Source organism: Lepidochelys kempii, chromosome 1 (assembly GCF_965140285.1).
Source record: "Lepidochelys kempii isolate rLepKem1 chromosome 1, rLepKem1.hap1, whole genome shotgun sequence".
Lineage (NCBI taxonomy): Eukaryota > Metazoa > Chordata > Testudines > Cheloniidae > Lepidochelys > Lepidochelys kempii.
The window spans coordinates 137,923,151-137,943,824 of NC_136380.1; the positions used below are offsets into that span (position 1 = coordinate 137,923,151).

The following is a 20,674-nucleotide window of genomic DNA, read 5'->3' on the forward strand; positions in this document are numbered from 1 at the left end:
TCAAAGCTGCTTTCTGGACTTCCTTTCCACAGGAAAAAAAAATTCCTTTTTAAAATCTGTATTTCTAGTTCAAAAAATCTCAACTGGATCTCAAAATGATTTCAGGTTAATCCCACCACTATGCCACCATGTCAAGGTTCCTCCCCCACTCTGAACTCTAGGGTACAGATGTGGGGACCTGCATGAAAAACCTCCTAAGCTTATCTTTACCAGCTTAGGTCAAAACTTCCCCAAGGTACAAAATATTCCACCCGTTGTCCTTGGACTGGCCGCTACCACCACCAAACTAATACTGGTTACTGGGGAAGAGCTGTTTGGACGCGTCCTTCCCCCCAAAATACTTCCCAAAACCTTGCACCCCACTTCCTGGACAAGGTTTGGTAAAAAGCCTCACCAATTTGCCTAGGTGACTACAGACCCAGACCCTTGGATCTTAAGAACAATGAACAATCCTCCCAACACTTGCACCCCCCCTTTCCTGGGAAATGTTGGATAAAAAGCCTCACCAATTTGCATAGGTGACCACAGACCCAAACCCTTGGATCTGAGAACAATGAAAAAGCATTCAGTTTTTTACAAGAAGACTTTTAATAAAAAATAGAAGTAAATAGAAATAAAGAAATCCCCCCTGTAAAATCAGGATGGTAGATATCTTACAGGGTAATTAGATTCAAAAACATAGAGAACCCCTCTAGGCAAAACCTTAAGTTACAAAAAAGATACACAGACAGAAATAGTTATTCTATTCAGCACAATTCTTTTCTCAGCCATTTAAAGAAATCATAATTTAACACATACCTAGCTAGATTACTTACTAAAAGTTCTAAGGCTCCATTCCTGGTCTATCCCTGGCAGAAACCAGCATATAGACAGACACAGACCCTTTGTTTCTCTCCCTCCTCCCAGCTTTTGAAAGTATCTTGTCTCCTCATTGGTCATTTTGGTCAGGTGCCAGCGAGGTTACCTTTAGCTTCTTAACCCTTTACAGGTGAGAGGAGCTTTCCCCTGGCCAGGAGGGATTTCAAAGGGGTTTACCCTTCCCTTTATATTTATGACAATGGTGTCTGTCTTTGCTACCATTACAAAATAGGCAAAAATCATTGATTACATTATTCGCTATTATTTGTTAGCTCTACAGACCTATATGCTAAACCCCTGGATATATACACCTTTATGGGTGATCCTACCATCCAAGATTTAAAATGCCAGTACTGCTTATAGTCTTGTATCACTGTATATTGCACATTCATTTGGAAATGAATAAAAGAGATTTAAGTAGCAGAGCATCTAATCAATGATGCAATCGGAAACTAAGTATTTTCCATCTGAAATTTATGTGATTGTACTATCTCTCCTCCATGTTAAAACTGGAAAGATAGCATTGTGCCCCAAATTATTAAGACTGAATTAATTTTAGAGTATATTTATAAATATTTGAATGTAATTTATCTGCAGATGGCATTAGAAGTACTGTAAAAAGGTAACCATTCGTTGTGCATCTAGAGAAGAAATTATTGACCATCTGTTGATACTTCTGTGTGTCAACAAACTATTCTAAAAAGGTTGTTGATGTAAAAACTATCCTAAATCAGATTGTTGCAGGTCTTAGCTTTATTCAAACCTCTCATACTGTGAGAAATAAGCTACAATTTATTCTGCGTAAAACAACTAGAGGAGTACTTTATTATAACAAAACCCAAAATAAGGGGTACCTTTTTGGGCTACTGCTTCAGGTCTTAGGTGCTTTATGATGCAGAATTTAGTAAAACAGTAAAGAGTGATGTAACTGAAAAAATATTTATTTGACTACAGTCAGAGAGATGATGTTATTCTTAAGGGAGAAAACACTGTGAACTGTCATTTTCATTCTTTGCTCAGAATGGAAACAGTTGTAATCAAGGTGAGTGTCAGGTACAATTTCATCATATTTTCTGTTGCAGGATTATGTTATTTTAAATATATTTTTAAAACAATCCAATTTAATCTGTTTTTATTAAAGTTTCTTAGCCAAGGAAAGCTGATTTAAATATTGATTTTCAAAGACAAATACTTTAACATATATCCTGAGAATCTATTCCCTATTTGTTCTGGCTGTTGCACTTTCTATCACAATCAAGTCCCTGCTCACGTAGATTTAAATTATTTCACATTTCAGTTTTATTTGGGAATAGTTTCCTGTGCCATAAAAAGAGCTTGCATATCTGAAACAAATACCTCTTACAACATGTTACTGTGGCAGTTTATATCCCAGGCTTCTAGCATAACTGGGTTCTTGTCTTCCAATAAAGAAAAGTTCAAGACATTTCATATCTAATTCAATGTTGAACCCTGTAACATACAGGAGATATACTGTAAGTATTTGAAACTGGGGATGAATTGATGGGTTCTGTTCACTGATCTGAAGTCTGAAATAAAATAAAAACTAAAGAAGATGTAAGTCTTTTCCTGCTTATCTGCCAAAACTTGCTTGCCTTTACATTTAGCATTCTCAAGCAGAGCAGCTTTAGCCAAACTAGGAGAGACAGAATTTGTATTTACATAGCACTTTTCATACTGAAGGTACAATATCTCAAAGTGCTTTCTGAAATAATGTACATGGAACATTCTCTTTATGAAGAAGTATGCTTTATACTTACTGTTAAAGGACGTTGGTTTTAGACAAATGCTATCCTAACCTCAAGAATTATGACTTGATGGGTAGTTTATTACAGTGAGGACATCAGTGCAAATTGTCCGCTCAGAGATTTTACCGTTTAAATTAGCTCTACTTAGTCAGTTATTCAGTCAGAAAGAATACATGAAGATACTCTACTTACTGCATTATCTCCCAAAGCTGTTTTGATACTAATCCGTACTTTGAAAGCATTCTGTGCATCTGAGACAAAGAAAAAGAAAGCAATAAACAGAAAAATAATCTTGGAAAATTGGTTTTTAAATTATTTACTTTTCCAACTGTATTACAGATAAGAGCATAAAAGCTTCTAAATGTATCTTATTACATGATTAGGAGACCTCAACGTTATTAGTGTGAACAAGCCTGGACACCGTGGATTCTCAATGTGATTTTAACCATGATCTCTTCGCAAAATAGAATAAGGTTGGCTTTAGCAACCTATTCACAAACTCACAAAAGAGGCGAAGGCTCAGAGTATACACCCTCAAACTCTATACAGAAGTGTTACAGTCTAATAAGTCTAAGTGGCCAGCTTTGAAAGTGTTCACCAAGTTGAGACATTTAACTGATAAAGGATGAGGCTCAATTGCAAAACTTACCTGGCCTGCAGAAGTCAGAATGAGCAATGGTAACCAAGGAGAAAGCAAGCAGCAAAACCCCTAACATCCTTTCAGACTGGAAAACTTGTGGCAAAAAGAAAAAAGTCACCACAGTAAAGCAGTCTTAAACTTTCTGTGACCCAGGATTAAAGCATCAGCAGAAAAAATGAGCAACTAAGTAAAAGGTTTAATAATTAACCCCATTATTTTAGCTAAAACTGTCATTGGAAAGAACCATTTTCTATTTACTTTTTTCTCTTTAGCAAAGAGAGAGAGAAGACACATTTAATTTTCTTCCTCCAAGCTATTTCCTAAAACAATCAAAAAACTTCATATGCTAGCCATAGCTATACTTTCTGGTCTTTTTGGTCATGATCTCCAACACATACCAAAAATGTCTGAGATCATAAGGTACTTAATTCAAGGTCAATCTGCAGGTCTAGTAGCTGTGTGATGTGCTATCACTCACAGGATGTGAAGTTGCATTGTGCTGCCATTGTGCAACGTTGACAAGTTCTGAGAGAAAATGCAACCAAGTTTAGCTAGAAGGTTCGATTTGCCTGACAAATGGCCTTAACATAAACAGAAGAACGGCCACACTGGGTCAGACCAGTGATCCATCTAGCCCAGTATCCTGTCTTCTGACAGTGGTCACTGCCAGGTGCTTCAGAAGGAATGGACAGAACAGGCAATCATCTAGTGATCAACTCCCAGCTTCTGGCAGTCAGAGGCTAGGGACACCCAGAGCATGGGGCTGCATCCCTATCTTGGCTAATAGCCATTGAAGGACCTATCCTCCATGAACTTTTCTAGTTCTTTTTTGAACCCCATTATATTTTTGATCTTCACAACATCCTCTGGCAATGAGTTCACCAGGTTGACTCTGTGTTGTGTGAAGAAGTACATCCTTTTGTTTGTTTTAAACCTGCTGCCAATTAATTTCATTGGGAGACCCCTGGTTCTTGTGTTATGTAAAGGGGTGAATAACATTTCCTTATTCACTTTCTCCACACCATTCACAATTTTACAGACCTCTATCATATTCCATCTTAGTCATCTCCTTTCCAAGCTGAAAAGTCCCAGCATTTTGAATCTCTCCTCACATGGAAGCTGTTTCAGACCCTCAATAATTTTTGTTGTCCTTCTCAGTATCTTTTCCAATTCTATTATATCTTTTTTGAGATGAGGCAACCAGAACTGCATGCAGTTTTCAAGACGTGGGCGTACCATGGATTAATATAGTGACACATTTTCTGTCTTATTATCTGTTATTTTCCAAAGGGTTCCTCATATCCTGTTAGCTTTTTTGACTGCTACTGCATGTTGAGCAGATGTTTTCAGAGAACTATCCACAATGACTCCAAGATCTCCTTCTTGAGTTGGAACAGCTCGTTTAGCTCTGGATTATGTTTTCCAGTGTGCATTACTTTGTATTTATCAACACTGAATTTCATCTGCCATTTTGTTGCCTAGTCACTCAGTTTTGTGAGATCCCTTTGTAATTCTTTGCGGTCTGCTTTGGACTTAACTATCTTGAGTAATTTTGTATCATCTGCTAATTTTGCCACCTCACTGTTTACCCCTTTTTCCTGATCATTTATGAATGTCTTGAACACTGGTCCCGGTACAGATCCCTGGGAGACACCACTATTTACCTCTCACCATTCTGAAAACTGACCATTTATTCCTACCCTTTGTTTCCTGTCCTTTAACCAATTACTGATCAATGAAAGGACCTTCCCTCTCATCCCATGACTGCTTACTTTGCTTAAGAGCCTTTGATGAGGGACCTTGTCAAAGGCGGTCTGAAAGTCCAAGTATACTATATCTCCTGGATCATCCTTGTCCACATGTTTGTTGACCCCCCCTCAAAGAATTCTAATAGATTGGTGAGGCATGATTTCCCTTTACAAAAGCCATGTTCACTCTTCCCCAACCAATCATGTTCATCTACGTGTCTGATAATTCTGTTCTTTACTATAGTTTCAACCAATTTGCCTGGTACTGAAGTTAGGCTTACCAGCCTGTAATTTCCAGGACTGCCTCTGGCACCTTTTTTAAGAATTGGTGTCATTTTAGCTATCCGCCTGTCATATGATACAGAAGCTTATTTAAATGATAGGTTACATACCACACTTAATAGTTCTGCAATTTCATACTTGAGTTCATTCAGAATTTTTGGGTGAGTACTGTTTGGTTCTGGTGACTTATTACTGTTTAATTTATCAATTTGTTGAAATTTATCAATTTGTTGAATACAAATATTTAGCATATCTGGTACGTACATATCTTGCAATCCTGGCTACAACAGTGCCATGCGAACGCCTGTTCTCACTTTCAGGTGACATTGTTATTAAGAAGCGGGCAGCAGTATAACTAGGAACTGTCTCATCTATGAATTTAATCTTGTTTTCGGAAATAGCTACCTGCTACAAAAAAACTGGTCTCCCAGTTTCTGAAGAGACTAAAGCATATTGATTCATGGACACCAGTTTACTATTTCCAGACAGGTAATTCTGTTGTCTGCTCAGATGCATATTTGTGCATATGAAAACAAAGGAACTGGTGTATTCATTTTTAATGATGGTTTAGACTAACAGGATTTATGCATGTGCATCAAAAGGAGAGCACACAAAAATTTTCAGTGTCACAGTTCAGGGCAACTGCACATGTATTTCTTGCTCTGTGGTCTACCAAAGGCATCCGCTCTAGGTTCCTGGCTCCTCAGCCAACACCACTCTTGGGCAGAGACCAACATCTCTCTCCCTCTGTGACATTACCCAGTGTACAATCTGGACTGATGAACAATTGTGTCCCTTCAATTCTCCAAACTGGGGTGCCTTTTACACTGCTTTGCTGTAAGAGCTACCACTCCTGGTCTATTCACACACAGCCTCCAACATGTAAGTTACCCCCAGTTACATTGTATGACTGCTATAACCAGCCACACATTAATTATGCTGCAAAGTAACACCAGCAAATTTGCAGTCCCGCACTTTCCCCAGAAACGTGCATCTTGTACTGCCCAGTACCCTCCTGGACAATACAAGCTCATATAAAGTTGTTGTTTTATTAATAGAAAATGATATGCACAAATCCTGTTATCCCAAATGGAGTTTCCCCACTTCTTCAATCCAAACACACTGATTTAGATGAATCTATAAAACAATTTTATTAACTACAGAAAGATAGATTTTAAGTGACTACAAGTAATGAGATATAAAAGTCAGAACGGGCTACAAGAAAATAAAAGTAAAGCAAAACTAACACCTAACTTATTAAGCTAAGTGAATTCAAAGCAGATGTCTCTTTCATCGCATGTTACAGCGGTCTTACTGGCTGTATCGCCTTCAGTCAGGATCCCTCCCCCAGTCTGATGCGGTTTCCTTTGTTCTTCAACTGTTAAGTGCCGTGGTTAGAAACAAAGGGAGGAATCATATGGGGTGTCTCTTCTTACACTTCTTTCTCTTCTTCAGGAATCATTTCCAGCTGATGTTCAGGAGACAGAAAATCTATGTGGACAGGAACCCCCATCTGTTTCTTTATCAAGATGTAGATTTTCACCCACATCCTCTTTCCTGCCAAAGAATAGCCACTTAACCAGGTGATGGTCCGTTTGATTTTCTTGACACCTGGCTGAGGCATTGGCTAGCCTTTTGTCTCTGAGGAACTTGTTTATAGCTCCTCCCCTCAGACTTGGATCATGTCTTAGTAATACCATATGGAGAAGTCTTATAGCTTTACATTCAATGTTGCCCAACATATTTTACCAGGGCAATAATGATCAGCAAATTACGAGTTTTCAAATGATACCTCATAAAGGTATACTTTGCACAAAATTTATCATCGTCCTGTAAAAGGGGTGAACACAGGGGTACAGACTGTGTCACCTTTCCCCCAGGCTGCACAGTTCCTTGCTCACATTGATATCTTCAGCAAATCAGACTGCCTAAATAGGCCAGCGTCTGTGTTTTCCTTTCTTTCCCAAGGCATGACAGCTGTAACTGCCACCCATTATAAGTTACTACACAGCACTTTCTAAGCAAGCACATTTCTTTAACACTGTTTCCTATCACAGAGATGCACAGCATCATTTTCATGAAGTGGTGGCAGCTCCCAGGATCCTGATTTTTTTGTTTTGCCCTATCTGTCTGTTTATACATTTGCAAGTCTCCAGTGACTCTGACATCAGGCATTCTTGTTTTCAGTTTTCCGTTGAATAAAATGGCAGCAGGTGACAGCCCATTTTTATTGGTGCCCATTCTGTAATTAGACAGTGTTAAATATGGGTCAGAGTCTGACTCCACATCCCTTTTCAGTAGGTGCTTTATTATTTTGACACCATTTTCCATCAACCAGTTGGACTGGGAATAATGGAACCAGCAGTTAAACCTCCAAGCCTGTACTACACTTCAAACTGCTTAAACTCACATCCATGAATCTGTGGCCCACTGTCATACATTATGTCAAATATACCGTGGCTAGCAAAAACAGATTTGATATGTACAATCACAAATGCAAAATATTCAGTTGCAATATTTTATAAGAAAGCTATCTCAGGGAAGAGTGAATAAACAGTCCAGAACAAGTACTTTTTTTTTTTTTTTTAATATTGGCTGGAAAAAATGGACTACTTTTTTCCAAGGGGTCCATTTTTCCTGTACCACCAACATGAATTCTTATTTGACTTGCCATGTATTTTTGACATATGAAATAAACTATAACTGCTTCCTCAGTGTCACTGCTCATTTGAGGCCAGTATAAAATGTCTTTGACATTCTCTTAGATTTTTTCAATCATGAAATGACCTTCATATACCCTTTTTAACATATTTTTCTGCAACATCTTAGGAATCACCATCCTGGTGCCTTTAAATAAAATCCCATCTAATACTGACAACTTCCCCTTAAACTGATAAATAGGGGCTCGGAATAAGCTGCCCTGGCCACCCTATTAAAACAATGACTTTCTGCACGGTCTAATCCTGAGCAGTAGCTGTGGCAATCACAGTCTACAATTCATCTGAGTCCAGACAGGGGTGTTGTTTTTTTAAAATAAGGTTGACATGTACTAACTCTAGCTCTGGACTTTGCTTCACTGCATTTTTCTCAAATGCTCTAGAGTGTGTATCTGCAACTACCTAATCTCTTTGAGGTTTGTATTCAATTTGAAAATCATACATTTGAATCTGCAAAATTAATCTCTGTATTCTCAGGAGAATGTTTGCAAGTCCTCTTTGGCAACGGCAATAAGTGGGTAATGGTCAATTTCAGCTAATGTAGGCCTCCCATAAATAAAGACATGAAACATTTTACATCCATTACCTAAGGCCAACGTTACCTCCTCTATTTGAACATATGGACACTTAGTTTTTATTAGTGCCTGTGACACATAAGCCACTGGTCTCCAGTTTTGACTATACAGTACAACCTCAGTTACGAACACTTTGGGAATGGAGGTTGTATGTAACTCTGAAAAAAACATTATGGCTTTACAGTTTACAATTGAACATTGTACAGTTTTGAAACTTAATACAGCTTTGAAACTTTAGTATGCAGAAGAAAAATGCTGCTTTCCCTTTATTTTTTCGTTTAACACAGTACTGTATTTCCTTTTTTTCTTTTGGTCTCTGCTGCCTGACAGTTTACTTCTGGTTCCAAATGAGGCATGTGGTTGACTGGTCAGTTTGTAACTCTAGTGTTCATAACTCTGAGGTTCTACAGTACTACTGTAAGAGGACTGCACCTACGCTCCTTGAAGGTATCTGTGGACAACTTACTTTTGTGCTTACCCTCACTGTACCTCACAGCTGAGGCTTCTTTAATTCACTTCTTCAGTTTCTCAAAATCCTTAGTAAGATTTGCATCCCGTGTTCATTAGACATCTTTGCAAAGGAGTATTTTCAGGTTGCTGGTACAGGCAACTAGATTAGGTACAAATTTCCCTATATAGTTCACAATTCCAATAAATTGTTGTACCTCTTCCTGGGCTACTGGGGCAGGCATGATGGTGATGGCCTCAGCCTTACTGTGATCTATCTGTTCACTTCGCTGTGCTCTCTTCTCTCCCAGATATGTTATTTCCATTACATGGCATATATATTTTGGTTATCTTTATTCCAGCAGCTCTGGTTCCTTCCAAGGTTACTTGGAGCCTCTGGTCATGCTCATCTACTATTTTTGCCCCCTCAAATCAAAACAATTATCGATGTAAATCTTAGCACCTTCTATATCACAAAAAATTTGCTGCATTTTCCAGTTAAACACCTTGGGTGTCAAACACAAGCCAAATGGCAGTCGGTGGAAACAGTGTCTCCTAAAAGGGATGCTGAATGTGAATAAATGTGTCCTGTTTTTGCAAGGGCACCTGCCAGAATCCTGCTGATGCATCAAACTGAAAAACATCTGGCATCAGCCATCTCCCCAAAAATGTCTTCTGTTCCATGTAATGGAAAATGTTCCCTTTTACATATTTAAATCTTTTGGGTCTATACCAAAGTGAAGGGTTCAGTCTTTTTTTCAGAATGACAAACAAGTGTACCTGCTCTGTTGATTTTCTATTTATATTATGATTCTTAGAGTAATGAGCCTATCCGGCACATCTTTTAGTTTCTACATGAGGTTGAATGTGGGATGCATAGGCTCTTTCAGCTCTATTCTGTACTCTGGTGAGAGCTTCTCTATCCCATGTAAGACATCCTCCAACTCTTCAGTTGCTTTGGCGTCCAATGAACACACCCTCTCGATGAGACCAAGGGCTTGACACACTTTTAACCCAACAATGGGTGCTGTTTTCCTTGGTACTGTTACAAATTATATCTTTTCCAATTTGTTATTTACCCATACATTTAGTTCACATATACCTCTAGTGGTAATATACTCACCACCGTAAGCCAGGAGTGTCACCCATTTACCCTCCACTATCTGTGGCTTTTCTTTTAGTGCTTTTATCACTGTTTCTGGCAACACATTGTCTTGTGCACCAGCGGCCAACTTAAAAGTAATAAATGTCCCCTATGCTTTCAGATTGACAGTTCAGTTGTCTTCTACTGCAACAACGTCCACTGCTCCTAAAAAGAAGCTAGTGGTGTGGTGATCGTCCTCTTTGTGCATACTGTGCTGGTGCTTGAAAACTCTTGCAAAGTGAAGTAATCAATTTCACGCCTTGCGCCTTTTCCCATATGCTGGGCATTGTCTTGATTGTGCAGCCTCATGTACTGTTTCTGCTGGACTCTGAGCTCCACATGCTTTTTTGCCTCAGGTTTATTTTCTTTTGTATTTTGGATTCTCTATCATGTCTACAGCATCAGAGCACTGTCCATGCTCCATAAGCTTCATTCTGGACTGAGGGATTTCTGCTCCTTGGCAAATTCTAATTGCTTTGTTGAGGGTTAATTCTGGTCTTTCAGTAGTCTCTCTGAGATGTTTGTTCCAGATTCCAATCACAATCTGGTCTCTTAAATAAGGACTCAGTCCCCTGTGGTGGGATAGGTTCTCAACCTGGTCAGGAAGGGATTAAAGAGCTCTCTGGGAACAATCAGCCCCAACCTGTTGCACCAGGATAGGGGAGGCTCCTTAAAAGGGAGGATCCCAGCCCAGTGCAGGTGGCACTTAGAGGCAGGGGCATGTGCAGGAATTTAAATTTGACTGCTTTTGGAGGGGCACGTTAAACACCCACATATTATATACACATTAAATCCTATCAACACATACACATCATATGCATAGAATATACATGCATAGAAATACACAGCAGTACACTCACCATTTCAATGAAAATCCATGGGCTGTGGAGCCATCTAAATAAATGTATCCACAAGTACTTGGCTGCGGCAGGGTCAGACAGCTCCTCTGGCCCCGGAGCCGCAGCAGGGAGAGAGAGAGTGCTCCTCTGGCCCTGGTGGGGAGACAGAGCTCCTCTGGCCAGGGGGCCAGATCTGTGCCCCCACCACACCCTAGGGCTAGAGGAGCTCTCAGCTCCCATCACAGCCCCAGGGCTGGAAGAGCTCGCTCTCCCTGCTGCGGCCCCGGTGCCAGAGGAACTCTGTGACCCTGCCACAGCTAGGGTTACTACCTGGCCGGTATTTGACCGGCCTGGATGTTTTTTTAATGGATTTGCCAGTTGCCAGAAAAATAATTTAATCTGCTGAATTTTTTTTTAATGTGGATCTAAAGATTTGCATTACTATCCCAATACACTGGGATATCTAACGTTAAACGTTTCTGAGTACAGCTGCAGTGTTTCCAATTCTGCAGTTTAAGCAATAACAGATCAAAACTGTTGAAAATACAGCAATCTACCCACCCACCCACAAGTGGACTACGCATGTGTGAGAGAGGGGTTTGAGTCATGTGTGAGTGAGGAGATCGAATGGTTGCAGAGTTGCCTTGTGATTGGGGGTTAGTGTTGTGGTGGGCTTGCCTTGTGTGCATGTATTGGGGGCGGGGTGATGCCAGTTTTTTTTGCATTTCAAATGTGGTAACCCTAGCTGCAGCCCTGAGGCCAGAAGAGTTCTGTGACCCTGTAGATTACTGGGGGGTTGTGCCTCTGCTTGCCCCCCTTTGTGCACACCCCTGCTTAGAGGGAAGCAGAGCTAGAGCTCCCTAGCACCACAGACCACAGCTACTTACCCAAAAAGCTGCTGAAGAACCTGTGCCACCTGAGCCCTCTGGAGAGGTAGAGGGACCATCTTCACTGTACTTTTCATTTGAGCCCAGAGTGCTCAAACTGGGGCTCTCAGACTGTTGTGGGGGAGGGGGAGCATTAGGAACCCAGCCACCTTCACAGCAAATGCAGAGAAAAGTAAGGTGAGCCTGACTGTTTTGTGGCTGCAGAATTACTTTGTTTGCCTTTTTATTTGTTTGGACTGTGGTCACACTCGGAGGTGGGGGAGCCGGCTACCTAAGACGTACAGCTAGTAAACTGTATCCTGCACACCAAACAGGCACAACAGCAACCCCTTCAGCCAGAAAGGATGGGAGAGGTGCCCACCCTCATCCCATGAAGGTGCCCCACAGTTACAATCAGAGATATCCCCCAAAAATGCATGATTGGCTCTTTCAGCCTTACACCAGTCACAAACTCTTCAATGGTTTCACCTTCTTTTTGTACTCTTTGTTTAAAAAAAAAAAACTCACCTGTTTCAATTTTACATGGACTGTATTACTCCTCAAATTTCTGTCATACATTTTCTAGTTGGCCTCCTCTGCCTGAATTTATTGAAAACTGTGAAACACATCAAATACCCGAGGATCAGAGATTGTCAAAAATAAGGCTACCTTCCTTTTTTCTGGAACTCATTACACACACACACACACACACACACACACACACACACGCACTGAAGCGCTGTTTAAACCAGTTGTTTTCCAGCCCAGGAAGACCTACAACGCTTATAAAGTTGACATAATAGTCTCTATAAACCTTGTTTTGATATTGTTAGAATAAAATGCTTTGATTTTTCATTTTCAAATTACTTTTTTCCCCAATTTATTATAATTGTTTTAGAAAGCAGAAATCAAAATGAAACATTCTGACTTTGTTGAAACAAAACATTTTGAGCAAAAGACAAAAAAAATAATTCCTCCGATCTGAAATGAAGCCAAATTTTGAAATCATTCTAAATGGAACTGTCGTCACCCAGCCAGCTCGAAGACATACCAGTAAAAATGCTAGAAAAGGAGATATAGGGTATCACAAGTTCATGGCTTTTTATGCTACAAGCTGAGCATATCAGCATAACTGTAAAAGGCACACACCATTTTGGAATTATCCTTCATACGTTCACAATGAGAAATTCAAATGCATGTACAAGTCTTTTTCAAACCCACTCTTCTTCCCTTCTGATTTGATGTGTAAATCTGCTTGCATGTGTGTACTCATATGTTTACACATCGTTCGTCAAAACACTCACATGACATTTTTAGATGCACGTATGGTGCATCTAAAAACATTTTAAAAAAATTCAACATAAAAAGTTTTGAAACTGTTCATCTTTTGTAATGACTTTATGAGAGAAAATCCTTTTTAGCCATCTTTGAATTACAAGAGACAGCAACACAGAATCTGATATTTGATTAACTTCTTAGAAATATCATTGAACTAGTGCAAATAATTTAGTATGAATCATAGAACTGGAAGGGACCTCGAGAGGTCATCTAATCCAGTCCCCTTCACTCATGGCAGGACTAAATATTATCTAGACCATTCCTGACAGGTGTTTGTCTAACCTGCTCTAAAAAATCTCCAATGCTGGAGATTCCACAACCTCCCTAAACATGAATATGACTGACTGGTTCAAAATACAAGATAACTGATATTTCTAAATAGTAGAATCCTCAAAAATATCTATAGAATTTATAAGTATATACATAAAATTATACCTTCATTTTTATTTTTAAGCATGTCGAGGTAAGGCTGAGATATGCATTGAAGTAGGTATATGACTTTGATTTGCAGTTATCTCCCGTGACAATTAAAGTAGATTTAGCAAGGTACTATTCTGTTTCCTCCCCACATTTAAATGCCTTTGAAATGGAAAGTCCCAAGAAACAAGTATTTATTGATATCTGTGTTGTTGTAGCCATGTTGTCTCTCTAATATCCTGAGACCAAAGTGGGTGAGGGAATATCTTTGAATGGACCAGCTTCTCTTGGTGAGAGAGACTAAAAGCTTGTCTCTCTCACCAACAGAAGTTGGTCCAAAATAAAAGACAGTACCTTACCCCACTTTCTCTCTTTATTGACAGCTGTCATATAAGTTAATTAACAACCATAGCTGTGCTTAATCCTGTTTTTTCTGTTTGACCAACTAATAGTTTTAAATTCTGAGAAAGTTAATCACTACCACTTGGGACTAAAAATTAACTCTTATGTGCAAAGTAGCAATGTGCTACTATCAGCATTTAATCATTCACGGAAATGTAACTAAAGGCAGTATGGACCCAACCCTATAAGATGACTAGCAGTTCCACAGAGTTCAGAGGGATCACAGGGCACTCAGCACCTCTTGAAGTACTCAAAAATGTGCAGGATCAGATTCCAAGTGAACATGGGGTCCCCAAATGATAGGTCAACGTTGGATGATATAGGGCCCAATCCAGCTCCTATTAAAGTAAATGAAAAACTCCCATTATTCAGACAGAAGTTGGATTGGACCCATACTGACTATCATTAAAATAATGGAAATGTAACTAAACATACTGTGACGGGTTGGATCACAGAAACTCCCTTGGGGATTGCCAATTGATGTGCCAAGACCACCTCTGAGCCCGTTTTCCCTGGCAGCTTGGGACTTCGGTGCCCTGCCTGGTTTGAACCAGACACGCTTGCCTGCTACAAACTCAGACCCAGGTCTGAACCACATCCCCCAAATGGTGCAGGCTTAACTGAAAACAGCTTAAGAAGTGTTCCTGTCTCCAACACCCAGGTACCCAGCTCCAATGGGGTCTAAACCCCAAATAAATCCATTTTACCCTGTATAAAGCTTATACAGGATAAACTCAAATTGTTTGCCCTCTATAACACTGATATAGAGATATGCACAGCTGTCCCCCCCTCCCAGGTATTAATACATACTCTGGGTTAATTAATAAGTAAAAAGTGATTTTATTGAATACAAAAAGTAGGATTTAAGTGGTTCCAAGTAATAACAGACAGAACAAAGTGAACTACCAAGCAAAATAAAATAAACCACGCATGTCTACGCCTAATCCAGTAAGAAGCTGAATACAAATAAAATCTCACCCTCAGAGATGTTCCAATAAACCTCTTTTACAGACTAGCCTCCTTCTAGTCTGGGTCCAGCAATCACTCACACCTGTGTAGTTACTATCCTTTGATCCAGCTTCTTTCAGGTATCCTTTGGGGTGGAGAGGCTCTCTCTTGAACCAGCTGAAGACAGAATGGAGGGGTCTCCCAGGGGCTTACATAGACTGTCTCTTGTGGGTGGAGACCCCTTTCTCTCTCCTATGCAGAACGTAGCTACAAGCTGAAGTTTTGGGAGTCACATGGGCAAGTCACATGTCCATGCATGACTCAGAACTTTACAGGTGGCAGCCATTGTTCACATGCTATCTTGAACATCCTCAGGTAGACTTCTTATGTGGATTGGAGTCTTCCAAGGTTCCACTGTCCGTCAAGTGTTTCTTGATTGGACACTTGCAAATTCCTTTCTTAAGAAGCTGACCAAATGCCTTACTGAGGCAACTGAAAATCAAACAAGTACACAGCCAATATTCATAACTTCAAATAAAAAAGATACATGCATACAAATAGGATGAATATATTTAGTAGATCATAACCTTTGCAGAGATATGTTACATGGCATATGTAGTACAAAACATATTCCAGTTATGTCATATACACAAAGTGTCCCAACCTGCCAGTGGCTTACCCTGACGGGCCGAAAGCCAAAGTTTGCCAAGCCCTGAAATATAGGGTCGGCTTATGAAAGTCATACAGTTTTTACCTATCCATCTTGGGGGGTCGGCTTATAAAAGAATGGGCTAATGAACGAGTATATACAGTAATTTTTCAGAGAAATTTGACTCCATTCCACGTTTTGGATTTCCTGCACATTCCCAGATCCTGCACTCAGACTTGGATATAATTATTTAGTTCCAAACTGTCTAAACAATAAATATCACCTCTTTCCCCCCGTCCTAGAGAGACACTTCAAATGTAGTGTCCTACCAGCCTGTACAGAGCACATCTGTCCAGGAAGATAGAATTCCTCTGGGATATTTTGGACAGAAAGTGAGAATGCCCTGCTGGAAATTCTGGGTTCTGGGTGTGGAAACCAAGTGCATGTGTGTGAGAAATATGGAGTAATTATAAAAAATGATTCAGCGTCTGACATACTGTCGTAGGTTGTCCTACAACACAGCCTCTAACAAGACCAGGCTGTCCCGGACACCAGGTAACAGGCCTGTTTACCTTTACACTAAGAAAGTTGGCAAGGCACCAAAATCTGCATGTGGTGCGTGTCCAGGAAGACTTTGCGGTGTTCGTGCTTTGCACCCTAAAGTCCTTATAAGGTTGTCAAAAACAAAGAAGCAGGTTAGGAGAGCCTATGGCGGTTCCACGTGTGCTAAATGTGTCTGTGACAGACTCAAACCAGCTTTCCTTATTGAGGAACAGAAGGCTGTTGTGAAAGTGTTGAAGGCACAAGCGCAGAGTCAGAAATCGAAGTGAACCTCTTTGTATTGTCTGCCTAATAAATAAAAATGAAACTTCATGTAAGCAGTGTCAGGATGAGCTCCACCCTGACATCTGGTGGTGAGGTGTGGCAAGTTGTGGAAAAGAACTTCAGGGGCCGATCTCATTTGCATAGGCACACCCACCACGCCTAGAATGAGACCATAGCTGCCCAAATGGTCACTTTGGCTGCTGTGGGATCCCCAGTGTCTCTGTTATTGGGGCAGGAAGAATAAATTGTTATTACCCTGATTATGGGAACTGTGCTTGGAACTGTAAGTGGCCTTTTGTTATGATGGAGGGATTCACCATCAACTAAGTAGCACTCGCTAGGCAAGGGTCATGGGTTCCAAAACTGTGTGAATGGAGAGAGGCTGGGGACAAGTATTAATACTTGGTGGCATGGGCCCCTTGGTGAGGGCCTTACATGCTGATTGCACTTCCTCCTCTCTCCACTGTGGAATATCAGAGCTAATTTTGATTTCATTAGAAGTCTAGTTATAGGCTGCTGAGCTCACTTTGGGCTGACAGTGCACCAGCACTGGGGCTCCCCTACTATAAGCTGAATTCACCTAAGAGCTGAAATCACTGAGTGTTGTGTTAAGTAGTGGGGGAGCCTGAAGATATATTGTGGAGCAGTTTGCGGGACGGCTGGTGAAGCAGTTCGACGCGGAGCAGTGTGTGGATGGCAGGAGCTGCTTGTGGGCCGTGGAACTGAGCGAAGGAGTTCGTGGGGCGGCTGGTGGAGCGGAGCGCATCTGAGCGAAGGAGTTCATGGGGTGGCTGGCGGAGCGGAGCGCAGCTGAGCGAAGGAGTTCGTGGGGCGGCTGGCGGAGCGGAGCGCAGCTGAGCGAAGGAGTTTTGTGGGGCGGCTGGCGGAGCGGAGCGCCGCTATGGAGCTATGGGGCGGTCAGCTCCAGATCACGTAAGGTGCCATTTACCCCCGTCCCATTTCCACCCAGGTTGGGAGGTAAAGCTCCGCCGATAAACTTTCGAACTCTGTCTCTATCCCTGACCATGGATAGAGACTTTTGGGGCATTGGACTTTTGGGACTTTGGGTGATTTGGGGTTGCTGGACTCAAGAACCAAAGGGAAAAGGGCATTCCCCAATTTGCCTGGGGTGGGGTTGTTTTTGCTCATGGGTTGTGTTATGAATCCTGTTGGTGGTGTTTCCCCAACATAATGCCACATTGTTTCTCTCTGTTATTAAAAGACTTTTGCTACACTCAGACTCTGTGCTTGCGAGAGGGGAAGTATTGCCTCTTGGAGGCGCCCAGCGGGGGTGGTATATATATTTGTCCCAGGTCACTGGGTGGGGGCTCGAGCCGGTTTGCATTGTGTTATTGGAATGGAACCCCTAGATATTGAACCTGGCCCTTGTTGCTGCCAACTCTGACGGGCAGAAGGGTTACATTTTTGGGGGCTCGTCCGGGATCGCCTGGGTCAGTACCCCTCGCAAGCACCTGTTGAGTGATCCACTACATTGGGAAACAATTTATATTTTTTTTTTGTTTGTGCTTATATTTTGAGGAAATTACTGTTTGTATAATGGCTAATATATCAGGTTTGTTGGGCCCTGGCTCAGCAGCTTCTAGCTCGGAGGCTGCAGCCTCGGCTGATGATTGGACAAAAGCTCTGGGGCAAATATTGGAAAAGGTTGTGCTGCCCCATGCTGAGTCAGACTCTTGTCGTAAATTAAGATTATTTGCTGGGGAGGAGGAGTTTGAACCCTGGTTAGAGCATACCACTGAAATGCTGCAAGAGTGGGCCGTACCAGATGCAGAAAAGCGAAGATGCCTTATAGAGAGCCTTGGCGGCCCAGCATTAGATGTGATTCGCACCCTGAAGCTCATTGACCCTGGGGTCAATGTGAAGGACTGCCTAGAGGCCCTTGAACACAACTTTGGGAGCGTAGAGGGCCCTGAAGACAGCTACTGTAAGTTCCTTAATTCCCGACAACAAAAGGGCGAGAAGGCTTCAGCCTACATACAGAGACTGGAGAGACTGCTTCAGAGAGCTGTCATGAGGGGAGCAGTGACTGCTGAGCAGATGGATCAGACCAGACTGGCTCAAATTGTAAGAGGAACTCAGTATCAGAACCCGATTCTACTTCATCTCCGGCTAAGAGAACGACGGGAACATCCCCCAAGTTACTCCCAGCTGATAAAAGAGGTCCGAGAGGAGGAAGAAAGGCAGGCTGCCAGTGAGTTTTGGGAAGCCCAAACATCGGAGCCAGCCAGCACAACACCACTGCAAATGGCCAGTGTACTGATGGTGAGCACCAGAGAGGAACTTGCCCAACAAATGCAGGTCCTGACGGAACGGATAGCTGAGCTGCAAAGTACCGTTGACCGAGTTAAGACTTCCAGGAATAAGAAGCCTCAAACTGTGGCGATTGAGAAGCCCGCACTTAGAGCCACCATCCCCCCCAGGCGAAGGGGGAAAGGTCAATTCTTCTGCTACCAATGTGGTCAGGATGGACACAGTGCTGCCAAGTGCCGTAATGAAGAAAACCCCTCCTTAGTGTATGGAAAGCTGAGGATCAGTTGGGAGAGATCTGGTAGCTGCCAGAGGGTCTGGGGACGGGGACCCCCCAGGTCTGCAGGATTTGAAGATTCCCCCAGAAAAGACTGTCCAGCTGGGATCCCTACAGGACTGATAGGGCCTCGAGCAGAGGTCATGGTGAGGATCGAAGGGGTGGAGTGTAAAGCAGTGCTTGACACTGGATCTCAAGTGACTATTATATTTCAGTCATTCTACCAACAGATGCTTAGGCACCTGCCTATACAGCCACTGACTGGCCTTGGCCTATGTGGCCTCAGCATGGATGAATACCCCTATCAAGGGTATGTCATAGTGCACCTGGAATTCCCAGAGGAGGTTGCTGGGGTAAGAGAAGAGGTAGACACAGCTGCCTTAATATGCCCTGACCCTAAAGGGACTTCTGATGTGTCTGTGCTGATAGGGACCAACTCCAGTCTCTTCAAGGTACTCGCGGATTACTGCAGAAGGCGGGCTGGGGACCAGTACCTGAATACCCTGATGATCCATACGCTTTGTGCTGAAGCCTATAGGAAAATTGAGAGCGCTAAAAGGGACACATCTGAGCTACCGCTTGCGGCACTGAAGTACGCGGGCACAACCCCCTTAGTAGTGCCTGCAAGGACGGAGCAAGAAGTGCTTGTCATGAGTACCTGTCTGAAAGGCAGTAAAGGGACGTTAGCAATGATAGAGCAGCCGATGGGAGGAGAGCTCCCTGAAGGAGTGCTGGTCCCCAGTGGAGTCATAACCCTACCTGCTGAAGCCCAGGAAAGGGTGACTATACTGATTGCTAATGAAACGAGTCGTGATATTTTTGTGAAGCAAGGACAAAAGATAGCAGACCTCTTTGAGCCTGAGTCGATTGTAAAACCCCAGTATGAAACTCAAGTTCCGGCAATAGACCCAGCAAAGTTTGACTTTGGAGATTCACCAGTGTCCGAGGACTGGAAAGATCGCCTGAGGAAGAAACTTTGTGAAAGATCCAAGGTGTTCTCACTGCATGAGTGGGATGTGGGATGTGCAAAAGGAGTAGAGCACAATATCAGACTACATGACTCTCGACCTTTCAGGGAGAGATCTAGGAAGATTGCTCTCTCTGAGATGGAAGATATGCGACATCATCTTCAGGAGCTGGCTGCGAATGGCATCATTACAGAGTCCCGCAGCCCATACGCCTCACCCATTGTGGTAGTCCGCAAAAAGAATGGGAAAATCTGGATGTGTATTGACTACCGCACCCTAAACAGCCATACTGTGGTCGACCAGTACACTATGCCTCGAGTGCAAGACGCCTTAGACTGTTTGCTGGGAAGCCAGTGGTTCTCTGTGTTGGATCTTCGAAGTGGATACTACCAGATCCCTCTGGGAGAAGAAGATAAGGAGAAGACAGCCTTCATCTGCCCATTAGGGTTTTATCAGTTCGAACGCATGCCCCAAGGGATTTCTGGAGCACCTGCCACCTTTCAACGTCTCATAGAGAAAGTTGTGGGAGACATGAATTTACTGCAAGTGTTAGTTTATTTGGATGACCTGATTGTGTTTGGAAGAACCTTAGAGGAGCATGAAGAAAGACTTCTTAAAGTGCTTGATAGGTTGGAGGATTATGGTCTGAAGCTTTCAATTGACAAATGCCAGTTCTGCAGAACCTCAGTGAAGTATGTGG

At 42.1% G+C, this 20,674-nt stretch overlaps 2 protein-coding genes across 7 annotated transcripts in view; one reads left to right on the forward strand and one right to left on the reverse strand.

The window, feature by feature from the left end:
- The window catches only part of ACE2 (angiotensin converting enzyme 2), a 106,457-nt gene that overhangs the window by 80,506 nt on the left and 5,277 nt on the right, over window positions 1–20,674 (reverse strand). For 2 of the 6 annotated variants that reach the window (XM_078854110.1, XM_073355714.2), the window contains exons 2-5: window positions 15,018–15,479; window positions 14,278–14,377; window positions 11,904–12,052; window positions 2,817–2,875 (exon numbers count right to left, since the gene is read on the reverse strand). Coding sequence is in view for 3 of the 6 variants with exons in the window: in XM_073355704.2 (XP_073211805.1) it covers window positions 2,817–2,875; window positions 3,274–3,340 (126 nt within the window). In the remaining 3 variants the exon portion in view is untranslated. Of the gene's footprint in view, window positions 1–2,816; window positions 2,876–3,273; window positions 3,386–11,903; window positions 12,053–14,277; window positions 14,378–15,017; window positions 15,480–20,674 lie in introns of those variants that run through there. The other 4 variants (XM_073355704.2, XM_073355695.2, XM_073355720.2 and 1 more) reach the window with 3 other exon arrangements.
- LOC140915694 (large ribosomal subunit protein eL34) lies at window positions 16,106–16,466 on the forward strand. The gene has a single exon (XM_073355803.2). The coding sequence runs from the start codon at window positions 16,113–16,115 to the stop codon at window positions 16,464–16,466; it is 354 nt and encodes a 117-aa protein (XP_073211904.1). The 5' UTR covers window positions 16,106–16,112.